The 19,964-nt window shown below is 35.3% G+C and overlaps 1 protein-coding gene across 1 annotated transcript; it reads left to right on the top strand.

Annotated features, from left to right (window-relative positions):
* The first annotated feature begins 17 nt into the window (after positions 1-17).
* On the top strand, positions 18-17,606 carry LOC123308545 (roquin-1). The gene is made up of 10 exons (XM_044891259.1): positions 18-117; positions 324-913; positions 3,142-3,317; positions 5,242-5,575; positions 7,360-7,770; positions 7,829-8,070; positions 10,794-11,192; positions 14,776-14,893; positions 14,963-15,189; positions 16,527-17,606. The coding sequence occupies exons 2-10, from the start codon at positions 325-327 to the stop codon at positions 16,704-16,706; spliced, it is 2,676 nt and encodes an 891-aa protein (XP_044747194.1). The 5' UTR covers positions 18-117; position 324; the 3' UTR covers positions 16,707-17,606.
* Positions 17,607-19,964: the final 2,358 nt, after the last annotated feature.

Genomic DNA, 19,964 nt, shown 5'->3' with positions numbered 1-19,964 from the left:
ACATTGACGTATTTGACAAGTCTTGTTACTCATCTGACAGTTATATGACTTCACAACAAAAAATGTTATGATCTGTCATTGATGCATAATGTGATGTTCTGTTTTGCAATATTTAAGGTAAAATATTTTTAAATGTTTCTCTCGTATTAGGAATATTCACTTCATGATGAATAAATTAGAAAAATCATAAATTCAATATGTGAAAGAAATACTCCTGAATTTTTCTAGAAATATGCCACATTGACACCTCTGTATCACCTGATTTTGACAAACTTACAAATATCCGCAAATATCTAACATTAGCATGTTTTGACTTTTTTCAGAATGCCCATACAGGCACCACAGTGGACGGAATTTCTGTCTTGTCCAGTATGTTGCCACACATTTGATGGAGCTCTAAGGAGTCCCATAAGCTTAGGTTGTGGACATACAATATGCAAGGCATGTTTATCAAACTTACATAGAAAGCAATGCCCATTCGAGCAAAATGTTATAAGTATAGACATCGAAAATTTACCAATCAACACAGCTTTACTTCAACTTATTATACCATTGAATAAGAGTGAACATGAGGAAACTATCGACCTTAAAATCATACCAAGGGAGTTCACAAGTTTATATCTCACTTCTAAAAAGTGTGTTGAAAAGTTGGCTCTCTATCTCAAACCATTTCCTAATGGAAGTGTATCTGGGGGTGGTAGTATACTTTCGAGGCCTATGCAAAGGAAGTTGGTCACCTTGATAAATTGTCAACTTGTTGAGGATGAGGGAAGAACCAGAGCAATGAGAGCTGCCAGGTCTTTGGGGGAGAGAACAGTGACGGAATTGATTTTACAACATCAGAACCCCCAGCAGCTGTCTAATAATCTTTGGGCTGCTGTTAGAGCCAGAGGTTGTCAGTTTCTAGGTCCTGGTAAGTTTTATCAGCATTCATTCTTATTCAATATTGTTAAAATACAAAAAAACATTTGAAGTTTAATAGGGAAAAAAGTCAAAGATCAGTTGAGAGAACTTCATAGGGAAAGTCATGATTAAATTGTTGTTCTGCATTAGGAACATTTCAGGGGGCCAATCAATTTTTCACATAATAATTCCTAACAATTCCTAATTTAATGAGTGATATCTGATAGCATTTTGAAAGTTATTAGATCAACCCAGGTAATTGATGACTCATGAAATTTTTATTGTGGTTTCATAAGATATGGGAATTTTGTTTTCACCTTTCTCCAATTCTTTAATATTCTTTCATGAAATTTTCAAAATTTATTTCAATTTAGTGAGTTTCAATAATTTGTTCCACTTTCCACAAAATTATTTTCTCATTATGTTACTGAAAATGCTAGTCTTCCACTACTACTTTAATAGGAACACTGATAATATTTGAGTGTACAATTAAATTTCCATTTCTTAATCACCTAATTCTTCTGTAGCTTTTGTATAAAGAAGTGATTTGGAATGTGTGAAAGGAATTTTTACTGTTCTTAGCTTTATGCCTTATGTTTCTTCCTGAACTTCCAGAATATCAAATTATGATCCAAATACATATGGTATTTTACAATTGTCAATTATTTCTTGATTGAAAAATTTCGGCGATATTTTATTCCGGTTAAATTACTACATACTTTTGAAATCATGATTGGGCAATACCTCGTAATAGTTGAAATATTTGATTTTTGGTGTTATTTATGCTTGGTCCAGGCAAGATATTTCCATTATTACATAATGGCAACAAATACTGTATTGGATTTTCTCATCGTTATATTATGCCTCTTCAAAATTCAAAGATAAATATAGTATATATAGTTTTAGTTTTGAATTTAAATAATGAAATACTTATCTGTGTGAAATTCAAATTGAGATAATTTTCATAAACCAGACCTTAGTACTCTAGAACTATGTTACAGTAGAATTCTCTGAAATTTTTGTTATTTTATGGCAGTTACAAAGTTTGTATTATTTCAAATTATGATAATTTACCGCTTTTCACGCAATATATGCAGCGGTATTTCCGCTTCTTCTATCCAATTTTATGGACTGAAAACTATTTACCCAGTGGAAAATCCTGAGTCCCAACCACATTGTGAGTTTAGTGTTTAGTCATAGATGAAGGTGAATTGATAATTGCATACATTGACCCTGGCAATAGATATTTTTATTTGCTACTATGTCATAAGTTGTTGTTTGATGGAATCTTATTTTACGACGATTAGATCGATTGGAGGATGACTAATCACTTTAAAATACCAGTACATACGTGATTACTTGCCGAATATTGACGGAATTTCTCCTAACGGTCAATTTGATGAAAATATTCAAATGAAATTTTTTTTCATTCTGCCTGTATTTCAGTAATTTTCGAATTCTGAACCGAAAAATGTTCCAAACCTATCAAGTTCGATATTTTTAGTCTGTCCAGCCGTGTGAGAAAGTTTAGAATTTGAAATGAGTGCATTCTTCTTCTTCTTCCGCTGCTATCCACTAATGGATGAGTTCATAAAAAGGGTAAAAGCGCACTGTAGTAGAAAAATACTCTTTCCTTGCAGCATCGCTGTGCGAGTTCAGTACTTGGATGGATGACCGCTCTGATTATGAATTGAAACAAGCGCTCGAAATTTCCCGACTTTTTTATATTTGTGTGTTTGGTTTATTGAATGTGGCAGCTTTCAAAAATTCTCTCAATCTCCCAAGTTGTTACAGTAAACTTTCAAATCAAATATAGGGAAATACTCTGCTCAGGAATTGAAGTTAATAATTTGCGTATACGTAAAAATATATAAGGGGAAATAAAAGAACGATTGGTTTGGAACGTTTCATATTTTCAAAAACCCATTATTGAAATATATATGATAAAGTATCAGAAAAAAAATCATAAATCTAGATATTTCAAAGCAAATGTTAATTTTTGTCTATATTCTCTACAACTCGTTCATTTTTCTGTTCGTAATTTTTGTTTGCTCGACAGTGTTCCTATTTTGTAGTAATATTGCAATGTTATGGGTGGTCTGTTAAATTTGCTTTCAAAACTTCCGTGTTATTTGACCTCTTCGGGTTCCTTACGAAATGGATGACAAAAGTTGATTTGGTACTGAATTTGTCCAAAATAATTTTTGAGTATGAATGTACAATGTGATTTTATTTCAGCTATGCAAGAAGAAGTTTTGAAATTGGTACTGCTAGCTTTGGAAGATGGATCAGCTTTATCGAGGAAAGTTCTAGTGATGTTCGTTGTGCAGAGGCTAGAACCCCATTTTCCTCAAGCCTCAAAAACAAGTATTGGGCATGTTGTGCAACTTTTATACAGAGCTTCATGCTTTAAGGTAACACAGGAAATGTTTACAATAAGTATGTGAAAAAGTGTGTGTTCTGCATCCAAATCAGAAAATATTTACTCTGTGTAATAGAGAGAGTGCTCAGAGTAATAGTTGGGGAGCCGAAGAGGAAAATTCGGGATTTACTCGAGCGTGTCAGATAGATAAGGGGACATACCTTGGACCCTGTAGAGTACCTCTACCAATAATAAGACTTGTATATAGGGGGAATTGTCTAGGACAAAGAATAGTAAAAAAAAAACGATAATTGTACATACTCGAGCGTGTCAGATTAAGATATATGTGGTTAATTACATGTTGAAAAGTATATATTCTCTTAATGTGACAATTTAAGCATGTCGAAAATGTGTGGGAGGTCGCCAAAGTTGCAAAAAAAAAACGTTACGTGTACATTCTCGAGCGCGGTGGCGTTTTTTCTTATTTTGAAGTTAATGATTCAAGAATAACGGAAAAAATATAATCTGACAGTTTTAGTAAGCCGAAACAATAAAAATTGGCCATAAAGGACAAAAAAATCAGTTTTTTTGAATTTTTTCCTTCCCTGGGTTTCAAATCTTTTTCGCATTCATTATAAAAGCTGTAGAGCATAACATTTTCTTCAAATTTTGTCCCAAGCAATTTTTTCTACGTTCAAACGTTCTTGAGATATATGGCGATTAATGCGAGGTGTTAAGTGATACATGCTGAAGGAAAAATTCACTCGTTGGAAAATAGTACATTATAAGGTTCAGTCACAGACAACACTAAAATTTTCGCGACTAATTTCGAAATTGTCATAATAGAAATACCTTGGCATTTTGAAAATTGTAGATTAGACTGGGATTCTACATTGACCTTGCCCTTTCGCATGTGTGGCTAAGCTTCTCGCCCTTATTGCCCTCTAACTCGAGAACGGTTAAGAGTATGTAAAATTGCTTCACACAAAAGTTGTGTAGAATTTTATTATCTTCAACTGTCATAATGAATACAGAGGTACAGGGAGGGAAATATTCGAAAAAAAGGGTCAGATTAAGAAAACCCCCCCTGATTAGTGTCAGATTAATGGGTCAACACGTCTACAACACCCAGATTAACCATCTGTATGAAAATCTGAAACGCTCGAGTATGTACGAGTAACGATTTTTTTTCACATTTTCAAAGGACCGCTGTGACCTTGCGTCACGTCCAAATTGTCAGTCCCTTGAAAAGTGGCTTCCTCTGGGTAAAATTAACATATCCTCCAAAAATCTGACACGCTGGAATTTTTTTTTTACCATTGTCAACTCTTCCGTACGGCCAGTCCCACCGCGCAAACTGTCAGATATGCATGAATTCATTATCAGAGACACGTAGAGCATATACAGTATCTTAATCTGACACGCTCGAGTATGTACACCTGACGATTTTTTTTTACATCTTTGAGACCCTGCAGACGCTTTCCCCACCGCTGAAAGTGCATACATCATAGAACCTTTTTTTCTTTCTACCATCTAATCTTCAAAATCCACTAGGTCTCCACGACACTCGAGTAAATCCCGATATAGCATCGTCGGCTCCCGAACTATAAGCAAATATTGATCTGCAGGGAACCATTTTAACCCTTTTAAAGTAATAAAAGATAGTTTTTTCTGTATTTTTTTTCATAATCTTCAAATTCAAGATTAAAAAGGTGACTGCTGAAGTTTACACCTATTTTGTGCGACCTTTTTTGTATTTCTGAATATTAAGCTAATATGATTAATCAAGCTGCCCTGAAAATTCCATTCATTTGTACAGTTTTCGAATGTTCACGGAATCAGTCAGTAACATCCTAATTTTTTTAGAGGCTTTCTGCGTTTTGAAATTTTGCAGCTGACACTATGGTAGCTTATAAGATTTCGCCTCATAGCTTTTGACGCGATCTCGTCTAACTTCACCCCGTCACTATTCGCAGGTTTCAAAGAGAGAGGGCGATTCATCCCTGATGCAACTGAAAGAGGAGTTCCGTACGTACGAAGCGCTACGAAGAGAACACGATGCACAAATCGTACAAATCGCGACGGAGGCCGGTCTGAGAATAGCCCCGGATCAGTGGTCCGCTCTGCTGTATGGCGACACCGCCCATAAGTCGCACATGCAGAGCATCATCGATAAGTTGCAGACGCCGCAGTCCTTCGCTCAAAGCGTGCAGGAACTACTTATTGCACTCCAGAGAACGGGGGATCCGGGAAAGCTGTCGGCTCTGAGGCCCCACCTGGAACTTCTGGCTGCAATAGACCCAAGTGCAGGTAATTTTTTTAAATTCAGACCATTAAATTATGCCAAAGAGAATCAACAAAAGAATTCAATCTTTCATTTTGAATATACGAGGATGTATTGATATCTAGTAAGCTTAGACCATTTCATTCCTAAAAAAAAATATTGCGTTACCATAGCAAGGAACAATAACTCATTAGAAGTGTCAGTGTGAAGTTTGAGGTCGAAAAAGTAACTTTTTAGGGTTTTCACTCCTAATCTCTGAAACAAAATCGATTAAAAAATGAAATAAACGATTTACTCCTGCGTAAATTCTTGCACTAATTTGTCAGGAGCAAATCAACTAGAAAAAATTGTTGCCTTACAATGAACTGAAAATAAAGAACGTTGAAATTATAATTTTATATTATAACGTTTCAGAGTCTATATCAGACTCCTTCATCAGACGAAAATCAGTTCATTGTTAGGCAAGAATTTTTTCTAGTTGATTTGCTCCTGACAAATTATTGCAGGAATTTACGCAGGAGCAAATCGTTTATTTCATTTTTTAATAGATTTTGTTTCAGAGATTGGGAGTGAAAACCCTAAAAAGTTTCAGCAAATGCAGAATCGTCCCAGAATAAATTTCAATCGATATAAAAAAAGTGCACCAGAGTTACGCAATAAATTAAAAGGAAGATCTCCACCGAAATTGTGAAAATCGAAAAATTGGAGTATCGAGCCATCATCAAGTACCTGTATTTAAAAGGGTTAAGAGGTAAGCAAAATTACGAAGATATGCTTAATACCCTTGGTGATTATTGTCTTTCGTATGCGATCGTAAAAGATTGGACTGCAAGCTTCAAAAGAGGTAAATTTTCCATTGAAGATGATATATTCACGTCAATTTGGACCTGAGAAAAATTGCTGCAAAACGGATCCAAAATCCAAATGTTTGAATATTGAAGAAAAACGTTCAAGGGTAGAAGCATCGAGTTTGATCTGTGCTCGACTTGAAAACGATGTAGACTTCTTCAACCGAATTGTTACTATGGATAAGACTTGGGTACATTTCTACGATGCAGAAACAAAGCAACAATCGATGGAATGGCGACATTCTGTTGCCCCAAGACCTAAGAAGTTTCGTGTTCAAAATCTGCTGGAAAAGTTCTTACTTCAGTTTTTTGGGATTGTCATGGAGTAATCATGATTGATTTTTTTGGATAAGGGTAGAACAATAACCGGAGATTACTATTCGACATTACTGACCACTCTACGGAAAAAAATTAAAGAGAAAAGATGCGGAAAGCTATCCAAAGTTGTTTTGTTTTTGCAGGACAACGCTCCTGCACACAAATCTCATGTTGCCATGCAAAAAATTCGTTATTTAGAGTTTTAATTACTGGAACACCCCCCTTATTCGCCAGATTTGGCTCCATCCGACTATCGTCTCTTCCCTCAACTGAAAAAAAAGTTTAAAAGGTCGTAAATTTTCTTCCAACAAGGAGGTGATAAAAGCTGTGGAGGTGTGGTTGGCAGAGCAAGAAGAAAAAATTTTTTTGAAAGGTCTAGAAACGTTGCTGTTTCGCTGAAATGAATGTATCCAATTAAGAGGAGAATATGTTGAGTAATAAAATATTTTGACATTGAAATTTTGTTTGGTTCTACAGTAGGCTAAGAATTTTTCAATATATCCTCGTATAATTCAACACGGAACTGTTAATTCCCTTATTCATGAATTCAAAGAAAGTAATCTGCTCTCTGGTGGCCTTGTTTCCACTTTTGCTGTAGTTTTTTTTTTTTCGAAAAAATGTTTATACCATTCATTTCCCACAAGAATCTGCTACACCGTCTTGGAAGGAATTCAGCGAGGCCCTAGAAGCGGTACAACAAGTGGTTGCAGGTCTTGTGGATTTCATCCATCAATACGGAAACCGTAAACTTCAGGACACCACCCATTCCCAACACGCTAAATATAAGATCAGTATGTGTCGTGATCTGACTCTTAGGGGCAGCTGTCCAAGGAGTACGAACTGTACCTTTGCCCATTCGAATGAGGAGCTGGAGAAGTACAGGGCGAAAAATCGGAAATCTATGATTAGGAACAAGGAACACAGGATAGACAGCCAGAGCCCATCCGACAAGAACTATAACCAGCCTGAAGACTATTACACGCCTGTACCGAATACCGCGGCGCCCAGTCCTGTATCCATGCCTTCCATGGTGCCGGGAATGGTTCAAGGGATGAGTGAGTTGACGTTATCCCATGATTCGATGTGAAGCGAAGCTAATATTTTGATTTTTAGGTTATGACGTTCCTCCTTACAGCGCCAATTACCTGAGATCGAATCAGCATCACTCTACGCCCCAGCAAATGTACGCTAACAGTATTGGTCATTTTTCACCGCACGAAATGTACGGTAATAACCAACAGAACGTGATGGTTTCTTCGAACAATGGCCAGAACTATTTTCCATCTCCGGAATTCGCCGATTTGAATCGTCCTAATATGCCAGCGGAGACTACCAGATCCATCAATTGGGACATTGTGAGTACAAAGAAGTGAATATTTTTCCTGCTTATGAGGAAAGTTACGAATGCTCAGCTCAAGAGCAAGTTGGCTTAGCTGAACAGTATAGTACGAGTCTCTAGATAAATAGTATAAATTCGGTAAATTAAAGACAAGTTTTTGTTGTGAATATGCTCTGACATGTCGATTAATATTTTAACTTGTGCTCTTTTTGATGTGAGATAATTTCATACAGCGTCATCGATAATTTTTTAAATGGCAATCCTAATTTTTTTTTTTTATTATTCTTAAATGGTACCTATATTAAGTTACACATGTGAACCTTTCTTCATTGACGTTAAAGAGATGTACAACATCAACTAATTCGAAAATAGTAGAGTTCCAGAATTACATCTCGGAGGAAAGAGAGCGAGCAGAATTTGCTCTGATTCGTAGATAGACGTAGATCTACGCTCTGATTGGACGGTATTGACGTAACAGATGGAAAAGATGCGATTCTGGAACGAGGCAATTGTAGAATCTGATTCAGCTCAATGAAACATACTGCTCAGAAATTTGAGTGGATATTCGAGAGAAAATTTACTTTTTTGCACTTTAATCAAATATTCGGTATAGAGGTACAGCGTGGGCAAAATTGGTGATTCAAGAACTAAAATTTTTTAACACAACGAGATAGAGGAAAATGAACGTAAGATTCAGTCGTCTTTTTTTGAGAAATTAATAATGCCGTCAACTGCATTCAACTATCTTCTTTTGTTTTCGAGTTATAGGCCAATATGTATCGCATTTAAATCTACGATAATTTTCCTGGAAGATATGCGACTCGATGTTGGGTTCAGTTAAAACTTCCTCAAGATCGAAGGGTTGGGCCGAGGTATATGAAATGTCAAGAATTATCACTAGGAAGGTTGCCCTTTTAAAGTATGTATCGAGTTTGAATCCACTGTGATTTTTCTGCTAGAGACTACCTAACTCGAAAGTTGAAAAATGGAAAAATTAAAAAAAAAAGATTTTCTGGTAAACAGTGTTAGATATCCGAAAGTTTGGTGAGCAAATATTGGTATTCGGACACGCTGAATCTATTGCGAGCAATTTCTAAAGCCTATTTCTCCCAGTTCAGATTTTCATCTTGGAAATGGCATTTTTTCAAAAATTGCAATTTTCAATCTGCGATATCTCCTGTTATATTCCTCTGATCCAATTGGGATTTCTGGTTATTATATAATCAGGCTTCCACCCTAGCAAAAAAAGCTCGATTTCCAAAATCTTGATTTTTTGGGTCTGTCTGAAGATCAGGATGTTCTATTTCTGTCTTAGGATATGGAGTGCATAGAATTTGTTTTGAAGATTCTAGGAATCCAAACAGTTGATGCTTTAATAGAGAATTGCACTCCAGAGAGCTCTTCGGAGTCAACTCGAAAATTCGAAAGACAAAATTATTTTCTCCTAAACAGGGCCGGATATTTGAAGTTTGAAAATATAGGTTTTTCGAACACGCTGAATCTATTGCGAGCAATTTCGGAAGCCTATCTCCCTTCTTTTAGATTTTCATCTTGGAAATGGCATTTTTCAATAATTGCAAATTTCACTTGACAATTCGTCAAGACCTAACGTTGGTGCCGAAATGGATGAAATTATCAGATTTATTACTAGAAGAGTGACTCTTTCCGAATATGTATCACGTTTAGATCTACGATGATTATCTGGAAGATACGCTACGCGAAAGCTGACCTTCGAAAAATTCCCGAAAAGTTGGGTTCAGTTAAAACTTTCTCAAGATCGAACGGTTGCACCGAAGTTTGTGAACTTGTCAGATTTATTACTAGAAGAATTGCTCTTCCAGAATATGTATCACATTTAGATCTACGATGATTTTCCTGGCAGAAAAACTACTCGAAAGCTGGCCTTCGAAAAATTCCCAAAAAGTTAGGATCAGTTAAAACTTCCTCAAGACCGAACGGTTGCGCCGAGATGGGTGAACTTCTCAGATTTATTACTAGAAGAATTTCTCTTTTAGAATATGTATCACATTTAGATGTACTATAATTATCCTGGAAGAAAAACTACTCGAAATCTGACCTTCGAAAAATTCCCATAAAGTTGGGTTCAGTTGAAACTTCCTCAAGAACGAACGGTTGCGCCGAGATGGGTGAACCTCTCAGATTTATTACCAGAAGAATTGCTCTTTTAAAATATGTATTACATTCAGATCTGCGATAATTTTCCTGGAAGAAAAACGACTCGAAAGTTGACTTTCGAAAAATTCCCAAAAAGTTAAAACTTCTTCAAGATCAAACTGTTGCACCGGGGTGGATGAAATGTCGAGATTTATCACTAGAAAGGTTTAGAGTATGTATCACGTTTAAATCTACTATAATTTTTGTGCTATATACCACCCAACTCGAAAGTAACGGAAAAATTAAAAATTTGATTCTTTCGTGAACAGTGTTAGATATACGAAAGTTTGGTAAGCAAATATAGGTTTTTTAACACGCTAAATCTATTGCGAGCAATTTCGAAAGCCTGTTTCATCAAAAAGAGTGCAATTCTTGTCGGTCTGAGTATATGTATTTACAGAAAAATATTTGTTGGATTTATTGAATTTATTCCAAAACCTATTATCATATTCCTAACCTAACCTAACATAACCTAACCACTCCCACTGTATATACATTGTTTGTGATAACTGATAAGTCGCCATAATCGATGTCGAATAAAAATCAATAAATTATTTTTCACAGTCGAAGAACCAAAACCTACCGATCCAACCGAAGTTACCTCGGGGCCAGGGAAAGAGTCTCGCCGAATTATATCAGCGGAAGCAAGAAGTAATTTCTCTGCTTGAGAAAGTCGTTGGAAAGAACGCGGCAACTGCGATCTCTAACGACGCTACTACACTGGCACGTCAAGAGTCCCAAATCGATATGGATAGCCCGTCGTCGCCCTATAGCTTTCTGCCGCCCCACATCAACACCGGGCCGACGTTTGTCAGATCGGATTCCATTCTGACGCCAGACGACGACTACGTGCCGTACGATTCGCCGTCGATCAACAAATACGGTCCGATTTCCAGGATGCACAAAGACAACAATCTGAATCAGTCGACTTCGTTCAGGGATTCCAGTTTGCCGTCGAATATGGTGAGTCGGAATTCATTCATTCATTGCTGTGTCCCGTTACCGAGAATAAATATACAGAAAGACTCAAAAACAAAACTATCGGTGCCATCAAACTTATAATCTCTTAGGTCCAGTTTCACAACCATTGGTAACCAGTGGTGGTTTATTAACCACAACCATTGGTAACCAGTGGTGGTTTATTAACCACTACCTTTGAGTTAACCCAAGGTTTAAAAACATGCTCGTTTCACAACAAAAAAATGAGTGATGATTTTTTGACCATTGGTTAAATTTTTTTTCTGAGGGTTGGTAATGTTTCTCGTGTACGATAGATCTACTTTTGGGTTATTTATTACTGACATTTCGTATTTCTGTGAAACAAGAACTTAAGAATATAAAAATTGTTATGAGTATGACAGAAAAGGAATAAAACGTATGAGCACCGTACGAATGATTGATGTTCTGTGCCGATATGAGTTTCATAATTGACTAAAGGTTATTTTTCGTTTGGATTTTGATTTAAGTGAAGCTGAAGCGTTCGTTTTTTCTTGTGCGAAATAAGAAAAAACAGTGCAACTGTGCTGGACCAATAGAAATTATTACTTTATTGAAAAATTCAAACAAAATTGAGTTTTGCATTTATAACTTAAAGTTCCTTAAATAATTTATATCTATCTAGGTGTTTTCCTAAACAATTCTTCAAAAGCCTATTTTTATTGATTATTTGAGTTTGAATTGAGATGCTTTAATCTATTTCAAAAATTCACCACTCTAATTCAACATATTTGCATAATAACTATTCATAAGATTCAGTCTAGTTCTTCTAGTTCTATTATTTGACAATAATTTTTGATCCCCCATAAGGGGCACAGCAACATTTTGATATAAATTCATTGCTTCTTCTTCTCTTCTTGAAGGAGGTTGTCCCTCATTTTCATTACAAGCTATATTATGTAAAAAAACTGTGGACTTAATCATTGCTTGCATCTATACTTTTAATAGTCTGATTGAAGGAGCTGCGATTCTTCGCTTCCAAACAGAAGAAATCCAGGTCGACATATTCCTCAAAATAATTCCTCCTACCTCCAAATCTTCTGGGCCTCACTGTTTCCTCATCACTACTATGAGTATTCACATCATAATCGTCCACGATGTTCGTAAATAATAACTAATAAACATCCAATACATGTAAAACGCTTCCTAACCAGTAATCTCGAAGAAATGCTGAATTGTCTCTGACAGAACTCAAAATATGTTATCTATGCAGAAAAGCATACGCCACGAAAATTCTATGTCCAGGTAACTCTTAGTAAACTCTTGAAATTTTCGGGGTTAAGTCCCCAAGTTAACTTTAAGTCAAACGATAAACCACACTTTCTGAAACAGAATTTTTGATTTAACCATTGGTCACTACATACATAACTTTGTTTTAACCATATATTGTGAAACTGGGCCTTAGAGCTACTGAGGACTGTGTGCCCTTCTGTGATTGAAGAGACCCAACCGTGACCTACAGATCCTTCCATACTCCGGGCATTGATAGTCACCAACCAGATCTGGCCGCCGCTGTATTCTTCTCGAGTCTCCATTATAACTGTGGACCAAAGACCTCCACTGTGATCTGGCTAACGCTAGTTGTTCCCAGTTATGATTGGCATTAACTGATTTTATGGATTAATGCAGTATATCCTTAAACCGCTTATACTGGCCTCCTGGTTTCCGGGTCCCTCTGTGAATTCGCCATACAGAGTTATTTTGGGGAGTCTTATGTCTTGCATCCTCAGAATGTGGCCGCTCCATCTGAGTCGGGCCCTCGTTACTTGAGTCTCAATTGTTATACAACTCGCAAGACTTCTATATTTGAAACTTTGTGGAACCATCTGATGTGAATTATTTGTCTCAGATGACGTTGTTGCGTTTGTTCAAGCTGTTTAATGTGTCGCCTGTAGGACGTCCAGCTGTCGCTTCCGTAAAGGAGCGTTGGGAGGACCACTGCTTTGCAAACAGCTGTCTTGGTCTTCAGATTGAGGACGTGATTTTGAAACACTCTGTCCTTTAGCTTCCAGAATGCCCGTGATGCCGAATTGATACGGTTGTGTATTTCCGCGTCCAGGTTAGCCCTAGTATTTATGAAGCTTCCCAAGTATTTGAACTGCTCGACCTGTTCTAGAGTTTTATTTTCCAGGCTGATATCTGTTTGAAGGCTTTCTGGAGAACCAGGATTTTGGTTTTGTCAGTATTGAGTCTAAGGCCTAAAGCTTCGTATATATGTTTATAGGTGACCAGCATTATCTGTAGATCCTCTGGGCTGCTAGCTATAAGTGCGCAGTCGTCTGCACATTGAAGTTGCGTGATAAACTTTGCACGGGTTTTTGCTCTGAGGCGCTTCAGGGTAAACAGGTATCCATCAAATCTGAATCTTATTCCAACACCTCTTACAGGCATACTCATGTCAGCAATTATCGAGACAGCTATGGCGAAAATATTGAATAGTAAAGGCGCTGACACGCAGCCTTGTTTTATTCCCGAGTTGGTTGAGAAATGGTCGGTTGTAGAGCCATTATGCTGTATTCTAGCGGTGTTGTTGGTATGAAGGCTTTTACACACTGCTACGAATTTTTCGGGTACTCCAAGACGGGCCATAATTTTCCATAGCGCGTTTCGATTCACCGAGTCGAAGGTCTTACTTAAATCGATGTAGGCTGTATAGATCCTTTATTGTTGTTCACGGGCCTTCTCTTGCAGATATCGCAGTGTAAAAATTAGTTCGACCCTACTGGCATTCAGGTAATAGCTTTTCTAAGAGTGGAATCAGACGATTAGCTATAATCTTCGAAAGAATTTTACTGGCCACACTTAACGATATGCCCCTGTAATGGGGAATTCTCCTCAATTTGGGTTATCACTGCATATGCAAGTTTAAACTGAATAATTATGAGTTTCATTCATGATTTTTTCAAATTCACCTCGGAAACTATTCAAAATCATCCTTCAAATATGGGGTTTTAAAATTTGAATCGCTTTGTGCGGAGTTTACGATTTGGCAACAGCGCATACAAGACAATGAAAAGAACAATGTCCGATCAGCTTGTTTATAAAATAACAGCTGTTGATATACAGGCGCCTACTGTCTGGCGAGCTTCAACTGCAACCAGCCATAAAAAATCCCATGAAATTTTACGACCTTCCTCGTTCGTCGCAGACTTCATAGACAGCCATCTCTGTCTATCTCATCAAGATAATGTATTTGTTGTCTTTTATTATCAAGGCATATATCAGTCGATGTTGCCAACTTGTGCAATCCACATGAAACGCTTCAAATTTTAAATACCCATTTTTATTTTTCATTTTTAAGTGCTTGAAATATTTTTTTTTTGGAAAACGGTTGAAATGGTTATTTCAAAATGTGAGGTTCAAAGATATTTCATAAAAAATACATCATTCTCGTCAGAAGGAGTATTCCCTATTATTGCAATTTTGAGTCGGAATTATTACGTGACTCAAAGTTGAAAAATCTATCTCAATAAATATAGTATAACTAAACACATTGGCTCAATTCTTCAAGGGAAAATGAAATGTAACCTGAAAATGATTGGAATTTCAGGCCCATAGACCAATGTCATCCGGCAGTCCGCTAACCTCACTCTACTACAACAACAATCCTCAGATATACCCGCCAAATATTCCACAAGGAGCATTTGTTCCATCAGGAAACGTGATGAGTAAGTTTTTTCTCCACCATAAACGTTGGAACTTAAAATTTTAACAATCATCTCTTCACTTCCAATCAGGTCCTCAATATTTGCATATGCACCCGAGGATGCAGGATCATTCCAAAGAAATAATGGCCGAATCCCAAAGGGTCAGCATGCAGTTGCGAAATTTGGAGAAGCAGCTGAAGGATCTGAACAAGTTGGCGGCACAAAAAATTCCCAATCTAAGTGAAAGTGATAAGCTCACCCAGGAGTTGCAATTGATCGAACAGGGAATTCATGAGAAACAGAAGGAGGCATGTTTGGTGAGTAATTCACTAGGTATACTCCATTCACTTTTATTTTAGCACTCGGTTGGACATGGAAATTTGACACATTTCACTCTTTATAGTACGAAAATGTGGGGTTATGAAGCTTGTCAAAACATTTTTGGGTTTTAAATTAACTCTGTGTTGCCCGTTCTACGAAGAAGTTTCTGTTATTGCTTATTTTATCACAATGTCGAATCTCTTCGGAAAATATGTGACGAACATAATTGAAGTTTATACAAACTGATTGAAGGCATACCAAATCCAGTTATTTGCATGGAAAATACAAGAGATCAGTATAATATCATAATATGCACTAGCTTGAGGAGAGTTAATGTTCGATATCTTCTTTGGCTAAAGTTTGAATACATTGCATCAGTTGTAGATTTCAAAAATATTAACCCGAAGATGAAATGCATATGATGCAGTGGTTGGGAATGGGTATCTCCCAAAGGAATTAACAGATAATAACAAGAATGTTAAATTCTTCAACAAAAATCATCTTGCATCAATACAAGTAAAAGGAATTAAAGGAAGTTTCAAGTCAAGATGAACTTCACCTTTGAACAAAAATTTCACATGAATAAACAATTAACAGCGTATTTGTGGCTGTTCATCTTAATTCATTGATATAATAATAATAATTAGGTATTTATTGGTACCTTAAGACATTTATAATGTATAGGACAAGTCAAAGGAAAAATAGGAAAATCAATTTTCGGGCACTTATTCTACAATGACATTAATCGAAAATCCTGTAGTACACTTTTCGCATAATTCACTCAAACACAAAATTCCCAAATGCCACCACTTTTTTGGGTCTCCCAATAGAAGAAAATTCTTTGTCATCCTCTTCATTCACAATCTTTCTGATTGTGGAAATATTCAGCTGAAATATAAGTCGTTTAGATTCAGATGAAATATTATATAAATTCTCTTACATTGAATATGTTCGCTACTGTCTGACGTATTGTAGATTTTAGAATATCAGGGTATAACTATTTGAATGAGCGGATCTGAATTCTAAATAGCACTTCCTGAAACCCTGCCTCTTTTTTCAATCACTTTCGGCATTTTCGTAATAAAAATTGATATTAGTTGTGGCAACGGTGTTATGACATTAACGACATTTCATGAGTGCCAACCTTACTCCGTTCTAGTTACAAAAACTTGAGAAAATTATTTCATGGCCAACCGACTGCTAAAATAAATGTGAATGGTATAGTTGTGCATTTGTCGGGGTCAAAGTTATGGAGCGATTACTTCAATCACTTATTTTTTAAGTGGAAGTCTATTTCGTTGTGTGGATATTGTTTGAAACGATATTTTTTCAGAACCGTATTGTTAATTCATGGAACTTGACGATGAATGCCAATGTGGCACCTGGACCATCCGAGGACACCATGTATGAAGACGACATTGCCAACGATATGAAAGAGCTAGAGCTTCGTTGGAAGGAGGAACTTGAAGAACAGGAAAAACGGTGGAGCAGCGAGGACGACTCCAACAAGTAAATATTCTAATTCCGATTTTCTAGAAAAAAATTTTAATAACCCAATGGGTTCTATTTTCATGACATAATCTTATGTTAGCATCAAAGACTGCATAACAATATATGTATACACTTTTATTTTGAATCATGAGATAGCGATTTCCAACATTTTAATATTATTTAAACTTTTATTGAGTGATCTTATTTTTAATTCCTTTTTTCTGTTTTTAATATTGATTATTTTGGTGTTGTTTATTGACAGAATTTGTTTGGGCTGGATTTATGCCCTCGATTGTTTCATATTCAATATTGAAAGTTATCAAGACAATTATATAATTTTTCCCGTTGATTCTGATTGAATTCGTTTAATATTATGACGTTTTTAAAGCCGGACTGCATCGAGAGATAATTTTCTGATGATTCAAAATATGAGTCATTAGTCCTAATATATAATTTTAATTCATAATTAAAAGTATATGTGGTGCATTTCGATATGTATTTAAAAAAAAAATTTGCTGAACTCGGTGATGATTCCAGTTTTATTGGAAAATTGATTCGAGGGCCTATTGTGGTGAGTGAGGTTGAGGATTTCTTGAAAAAGATTTTTCAGCTAGTCACTTTCGTTGGAGAACGAAAATATGCTTATGTTTATTCGTTCAAATTTATCGAGGGACAATCTTTGAGGTTTCTCCAGCGAAAGTTGACCACTTTGTTGGATTCGGCGGTCACGTCGCCACATTTTTTGCCTACCCCTAAATATTTATATAATATAATCATGCTGTGTGTGATTGGGTATATCAATGTTATGAGTTGATATATATTTATAATGATGTAAAATCTTGATTTGATGCATTTGTTTGAAAATGCATGACGCTAATGAAATGCTTAAATCAATTGGAAATATAAAATTTACAAAGTTGAATATGCTTTATTTTATTTAGGATGTTTATTATGGGACTCGTGAATCCTTCCAAAATGGAATTCTTTCATATAATTCATATGTTTCACTAAAACTGTGCACTTGAAGTGTCTAGTGAACCAAATGAGATCATTTAGTGGATATTTTTAATTGAAATATTTTCGTCTAGGTATAACCCGAAATGTGGCCCAACTATGTTATTTTTGAATGGGACATCCTGTATTTCATTACATTTTTGGATTATCCACAATACGTTAACTACGGTTTTCTTTAACTTTCCCTTAGATAAGTTGTTGAGATATTTTTTAATTTTTCTGAAATTTTTTTGAATGAATTGTTTTAACCTCTGGATAATCTTCAGATTTTGGTATAGGGTGCGACACATTGTTAGATACAGATTTTTGCGTTTTGTCTAATGGTCTATCAAAATACAGGGTGTTTTATTCGAAAAAATGAAGTTTTCGTGTTTAACTACCATTCTTGGTCAATTTTGAACTTCCTTAGGAAATATTCTGATTAATTTGGACAATCTAAAGAGTATTATCTGGGAGTAGTACAATTTTCAACTCTATAACTTATAAAAATTCATTCAAAACTTCAAATTTGAGACAAATGAATTAATATCTCAAGAAACTTGAAGTTTGGGTATGAGGAAGTTCAACTAAACCGTAGTTTGAATTTTGTGGAGGATCCAAAAATGTGATAAAATACAGGGTGTCCCATTCGAAATAACTAAATTATTTTAGTTGAATAGATTCCGGACATTCATTATGATTCACAAATTTTCACAATAAAATCCATTCGGTTCTCTTGATACTTCTAGTGGATACTTGCGTGAATCACCCTGTATTCACATGATTTTTTCATAGTACAATTATTTTCTTCGTCAGATTTTACAGTGATTCATAAGATCACATGTTCTGATAATTTCTGCTTTTATTTTCATACATTCGATAACATATAATTTCTGAAGGAAAGAAACTTGGTGCTTTGATTTACACGTTGATTTTATCCACGTTTTGAAGGTTTCATGATGTCCCAATTATATATTTATACAGAACCACCTTCAAAAGAATAGATGTTATTCTTTCTTTATGTTATTAAAATTGTTGATGAATTTCATAAAGAGAACCTAATGAATATTTAATGTTAAATAATATCATGGTATGATCTATTGATTGCATTCTTAACATATCTTTAATGTGTTATGAAAATAGTTTGAGGAAGTTTTCGCAAAGTATCGGGAAATATTTTATCGTTCAATTTGTGTAAATATGTAATTCTGAAAGTCCGGGAATTGTCTCTGTGAATTCCTCGAAAAATTCTGATCATAGGTCTTAATTAAATTATTTATACATTTTCTTGTTTAATATTCTAACTTATATACTCACTTCTGAAAGTTATTATGATGAAACGCTTATGATTTTTCAATATCAAACACATTATTTCTGAGTAAATAATAATATATAGTGCAATTCGATTTGTAGGAGACATATATCTGTTGGATCATATTTTTAATTTATCACTTTTATCTCGCTGTGCTAATGTGGCTATTTATTATGTTTAAAGTGGAAGTTTCGGAAATTGCAACAGGAGCAAAATTCTCCCTTTTGGACACATGTGGATGTGAAAATACGAAATATTATTTTTGAAAGTCTTTTAATATCATTAATTTCAATTTGTAATAAAATATTTTTTTCCATTCTCTTAATAAGCTGAAAATCTCCTTTTCATTCAGCTAAATTCTATCTTTTTGGGAAACCTAGCACAAAATTGTAGATGTAGTCGCGATGTAGCCAGAAAAATACTGAAATTGAAAGATTGCCATTATCTTAGTTACTTAAAATTTTTTATCTCATGCTTGGCCAGGATTACTCCAGTTGAGCTCAACTCTGTTTGATGAACTGAATTGGTATTTTTTTTTTATCCCAGGGACGTTGGCCGACTTTTCGAAAATGAGAATTAATTATTTAAAAAAAATATTGTTTATTGACATTGAATTATAGGAAATTACCTTTTCTAGAAAATTTTACATTCAGGATGGCAAAGTCGGCCTTAGTTCCGAAATTTATATATTTTTTTCAATAATTGCAATATATAGTAGGCTGTGTGATTTACTTTGGTCCTTTATAACTTTATTTTCTATCTTAATATGTTTGCCTCAGTGTTAAACAGTGACATAACGGAAAAGGAAAAGAATCTGCTCTTGGTGAAAAAGGTTTGGGGTTGTCTTGTTTTCCAATAATCAAGGAGATCTTTGTTCTATAATTGTGAAGACATTCATTTAGAATTTCAAGGTATAACATGAACCTTCACTTTGATGAACTTCATTTATTTCCTTCTACACATTGATGATCGATG

The sequence above is a fragment of the Coccinella septempunctata genome, chromosome 1 (assembly GCF_907165205.1).
Source record: "Coccinella septempunctata chromosome 1, icCocSept1.1, whole genome shotgun sequence".
Lineage (NCBI taxonomy): Eukaryota > Metazoa > Arthropoda > Insecta > Coleoptera > Coccinellidae > Coccinella > Coccinella septempunctata.
This window is presented reverse-complemented; position numbering and strand designations above follow the sequence as displayed.

Excerpts from the sequence above, each read along its gene's own strand:
- LOC123308545 (XM_044891259.1), top strand. The coding sequence starts at position 325 with ATGCCCATACAGGCACCACAGTGGACGGAATTTCTGTCTTGTCCAGTA. Across the intron at positions 7,771-7,828 it reads GGGAATGGTTCAAGGGATGA|GTTATGACGTTCCTCCTTAC; the intron begins GTGAGTTGACGT and ends TTTGATTTTTAG. Across the intron at positions 14,894-14,962 it reads TCCATCAGGAAACGTGATGA|GTCCTCAATATTTGCATATG; the intron begins GTAAGTTTTTTC and ends ACTTCCAATCAG.